At 40.5% G+C, this 4,667-nt stretch overlaps 1 protein-coding gene across 4 annotated transcripts in view; it reads left to right on the forward strand.

Annotated features, from left to right (window-relative positions):
• smap2 (small ArfGAP2) overlaps positions 1 to 4,652 on the forward strand; it is an 18,346-nt gene extending 13,694 nt beyond the window's left edge. For 3 of the 4 annotated variants that reach the window (XM_014011190.1, XM_014011195.1, XM_014011192.1), the window contains 8 exons: positions 475 to 608; positions 789 to 953; positions 1,107 to 1,166; positions 1,511 to 1,568; positions 1,776 to 1,933; positions 2,923 to 3,103; positions 3,175 to 3,623; positions 3,710 to 4,652. In XM_014011190.1, the coding sequence (XP_013866644.1) occupies positions 475 to 608; positions 789 to 953; positions 1,107 to 1,166; positions 1,511 to 1,568; positions 1,776 to 1,933; positions 2,923 to 3,103; positions 3,175 to 3,623; positions 3,710 to 3,832 (1,328 nt within the window). In that variant the 3' untranslated portion in view covers positions 3,833 to 4,652. The remainder of the gene's footprint in view (positions 1 to 474; positions 609 to 788; positions 954 to 1,106; positions 1,167 to 1,510; positions 1,569 to 1,775; positions 1,934 to 2,922; positions 3,104 to 3,174; positions 3,624 to 3,709) is intronic. The other variant, XM_014011191.1, reaches the window with a different exon arrangement.
• The last annotated feature ends 15 nt before the right edge of the window (positions 4,653 to 4,667 follow it).

Genomic DNA, 4,667 nt, shown 5'->3' on the forward strand with positions numbered 1-4,667 from the left:
TGCCTGGTCTCCACGGGTCCAAATGTAAATAACGGGTGAGGGGTTGGGGTTAGGACAAAGGTGTGAATTGAGTTTAGGTTTGTTTTAGGGTCAGTGAGGTTAATTTTAGGGTAAATGGTCAGGGTTAGGCTATAAAATTTCAAAAAAATGAATGGAAGCCAATGCACGGTCCCCACGGGGATATACAAACCAGACCTGTGATTGTTTTTGTCCTTCAGTCTCAGCTTTGTAGGCTAACGCTTGTATTAGATCCTATTATGTGTCATGATTTACACAAGAATAGATGTGTTCCCTGCTGGATTCAAACTCATAATTGAGGTCTCAGACTTGCCTCTATTATTGCACTAGATGATGATTTTTTTTTTCTAATCTCATCTCCTTGTTTTTTTCGCCCACGTAATCCACCTATTAGCTACGGTTAGAAGAACTACTCCCTTTTATTTGTCATAAACTTCCAGCATCTGTTTCTCCCAGGTCCAAGATGGGCTTCCTGGAATTTGGGCATCTTCATTTGTATCCGCTGCGCTGGTATTCATCGAAATCTAGGGGTCCACATCTCAAAGGTCAAGTCCGTCAACCTGGATCAGTGGACACAGGAGCAGGTTCAGGTCAGTACTGTTAATCCCAAAGCCTTTATTGATTTCTAACACAAACATCATTCTTGAGTGTCAAATAAAGCATTACTGTTGTTATGAAAAGACAGCATTAGGGTCATATTTATAAATAAGCTAATTTTTTCATTAATACTCTTGAATAATGTAAATTTGTGTTGCTTTTGGTGACCTTAGTGCGTTCAAGAAATGGGAAACGCCAAAGCCAAGCGTCTCTATGAGGCTTTTTTACCCAAGTGCTTCCAGCGCCCTGAGACCGACCACGCCGCAGAGATCTTTATCAGGGACAAGTACGAAAAGAAGAAATATATAGATAAGGTCATCGACATCCAGATGCTTAGGGTGAGTTTGTATACACAGGTTAAACATAAAGGTTGGGTCTTTGTTTCAAGAAGAATCATCCAAATAAAACTCTTGGACAATAAATGTTTTATGCAGCCTTGAACGTCATCATTTAACCTCAAGAACGTTAGTCTATTTGCTTTGTCTTTCCAGAAAGAAAAGAGTTGTGACAACATCCCCAAGGAACCAGTTGTGTTTGAAAAAATGAAATTGGTAGGTGCATTGTTCAGCGTTCTATCTTAGACCCTGTTTACATGAGGCTGGTCTCTAGAAATGCTAATGTTTACTGGGGTGAATACACAGAAAAATCATTTGTTTATATAGAACCACTGCAGTGATGTACCAGGCAGGGTTGCCAAATRGGACTATTCCTTTAAAATTGCCGAACCGCAGCAAAGAACTTGCAGTTTCACCCAAAACTGGCATTGTGTAAACGGGGCCTAATTTTATTAGTAACAATAACTTGGCAGATTGACATTGTCGTGTTTAAAAGTCATTGCATTCACATCTTTTTGTCAGGGCAGATTTGCTGCATTAATTCTATTGATTTTTCTCAGAAAAAAGACGTCAGTCCGARGACAGACTCTCAAGCTGTTACAGATCTGCTTGGACTGGGTATTATAAACTTCCTTACATGCACTTCTTTTATCTGTGTAATGACTATTCTGAGTTATTTCTTTGGTAAGAAAGCCACAGTACATATATTGCCTCTACATTAAGATATAAAATGTGAGGTTTAATTTGATTAATGGGTTTGAAAATGGAGGTTTGATAAATGGAACAGTTTTAACTATGGCTGTTGTTCCATCTACCTTCCATTAGATCCTCCTGCTCAGAGTCCTGCGGTGTCTAATGGTGGAGGATGTGTTCCAGACAGCAATGAAAGCCCCGTGGTGTCTAATCCAGCTCACACACACCCTGCCCTGGATCTCTTTGCCTCCTTCCCAGCCCCATCCCCAGCTTCTTCTACTAAAACCACGGTAGTAGACAGAAGTAGTAATAGTGGGTTCTTTATATCTACTTCTGCTGCATGTCTATGATATGACCTTTTTATGTAGAATTGTAGTGAAGTTTAGGATAAAGCTGTTTTTATAATGTGAATGCTGATTGAGATGATACATTTTTTTCCATACATTTTTTGGCATGTATCCCGTTCCACAATTTTTGTGCTATTTGCACAATTTGTACATAAAAAAATGTTCAGCTCCTTCAGGACATTCTGGCTTTTGGTACTTCAGCTGTTTATACTTTTTGAAATATTTAGCTTTAWRTGACCATTTTTTTYCTYATARAAAACGAATAGAGCTGTTTTCAGCATCCTTAAAACCCTTCAAAATCCTTTTACATCTTTACTGTACCTTTTTACCTTTTCCTCCGGTTCTGCTTTTTTAACTTTGTGCTAATTTCAAATTTGTGATATTGAGAATTGCATTGTCATTCAAAGAAATCAATATAATGTATTGTGATCAAKCTAGTGATTTACACCCGTACCTTTTAGCTACTCTTCTGTTAATTTCAGCTTTTTGGGCTTCTTTCAGCCATTTTAAGCTTTTTATGCCTCTTTCAGCTGCTTTCAGCTAATTTTAGCCATTTTCTGTTTTTTAGCAACTTTTTCACTATTTTCAACTAATTTCAGCTTTTTCAGCTATTTTTTTGCTACTTTTCTACAAATTTTAGCTGCTTTAGCTATTTTACATTTTAAATTGCATCTTTTTTGAAGTACCCTTTTTTTTTGGCTGATTTTTTGCTTTTGTTCTACTTTCAGCAAACATGAGCGGTTCGAATTTAACTTGCATTTCATTTTGTTATTAAACATTTTCAGTAAAAAAGTCTTTCAGCGTTAAGCATTCACACTGCATTTTTGCAGGAAATACGAATGATCTCGTTGAGTTTGTTTTAAGATCGCATTCCCTTGACCTTTTCGGTTTGTTTTTGTTGCCATCTGTGCCGTCTGTTTTCCCTCCTCCAGCCTGTTTCCAGCTCCTTGCCTCAGAGCAGAGTGACTGCCTCAGTGCCTGAAAACCTCAGTTTGTTTCTGGATCCGAAACCCAAGTCGGAGGAAGGCGCTGTCAAGAAGCTGTCCAAGAATTCTATTTTGTCTCTGTACGCCTCCACCCCCTCAGTGCACGCCAGCAGCATGGCGGCACATGGTGAGATCTGCACAGATTTCTCTCAGGATAATTATATTATATTCTTTGAACATATTTATAATTATTTTCAGCAGGTCTGTACATGAACCGAGTGGGATACCCGACGCATCCGTATGGTCCGTACCATTCTTTAGCCCAGGTGGGTGGGATGGGAGGAGCCATGATGCCATCGCAAGTGGCCATGATGGGACAACAGCAGAGTGGCATGATGGGGGTTCAGCAAAACAACATGATTGGAGTCCAACAGAACTGCTTGATGGGACAGCAGAATGGCCTAATGGGTGCTCACATGGCACAGCCTGGCAGCGTCGTGGCACCGCCCTACATGACGGGGATGAGCCAGGGCTTGATGGGACAGCAGCAGAATGGAATAATGGGACAGCAGCAGAATGGAATAATGGGACAGCAGCAGAGTGGCATGATGGGACAGCAGCAGATGGGAGGCTTGGCTACGGGACCTCATCAACAAGTTTATGGAGCRCAGCAAAGCCAGCAGCAGCTTCAGTGGAACATCAGCCAGGTGTGTGTATTAACTCTGGATCGGGTCCGTTTTGAACACCGTGACTGTGCCGCCGCTAACAAAAAGTGCGTTTGGTTTCTTTCCAGATGACTCAACACATGGCTGGTGCGAATCTCTACAACACCAGCGGCACGACGGGATATGGCAGCAGCACCGGCAGTCCCGCAGCTCCAGGTTCAGCACACATGACGGCACACGTTTGGAAATGAGCTCACAGAAGCTCGGTATCTTCAGGAACGGGTGGGGAAGCAGTTGGATCAGACTCCACATGAAACATTGTCAAAATCAAGAGAGGAGGAGGCAGGTGTGAAGAAGAGTGGAGAAACAACGACTACCTCTCTTTCTTTTCTCTCTCTGCCTAAGCTTCCTCTGGCCATGTCATCCATAGAGCCATGATCTGCAGAATTCCATGTTTGCCTTCAGGACATGTTGGTTCTCCAACCAAGAAAACAGGGTTCAGAGGCCACCGGTTAGGACTCTGCATCTTTTTTTGTCGAGCCATTGTGTGGAAGTATGCGTGCCCTTAAATCTGCAACTGCTTTGTTTACTGAGAACTTTTCAGTTTTTTTTTTTTGTTTTTGTTTTTAAACAAAGTGCCGAAGTTAAGCAGAGCAATTTATATTTGATTCCATAGAACCTAATGAAATGAGACATAAAATTAGTAATGCAGTGAACTATACACTATCACATTTATTCAAAAGAAATGCTACATTTTAGCATGAATAATATATTTAATGAGCAGTTAAAACAGTTATGGCATGTACATTGCTTAGGGGCTTATTACATCAAATCTAGTCTATTATTTAAAGTATATTCTTACAGGTTTAAGAAGAGCTGCTACTACTTGAGCGTTATTACCTGATGCGAGTCACAAACRGGAACTCGTTGAGCTGGAGTCCAGTTGAGACAGATATAAAACTTTCTCATTGTGACCTAATGCTGCTTGTGTTCTCACAGAAATATATTAAGTGGCAACAAAATACAGATCAATAATAAAATGAAAGGCAGCAGAAAGAAGAAAAAATCTTATTATATGTGTCCCTT

Source organism: Austrofundulus limnaeus, unplaced genomic scaffold (genome assembly GCF_001266775.1).
Source record: "Austrofundulus limnaeus strain Quisiro unplaced genomic scaffold, Austrofundulus_limnaeus-1.0 Scaffold78, whole genome shotgun sequence".
Taxonomy (NCBI): domain Eukaryota; kingdom Metazoa; phylum Chordata; class Actinopteri; order Cyprinodontiformes; family Rivulidae; genus Austrofundulus; species Austrofundulus limnaeus.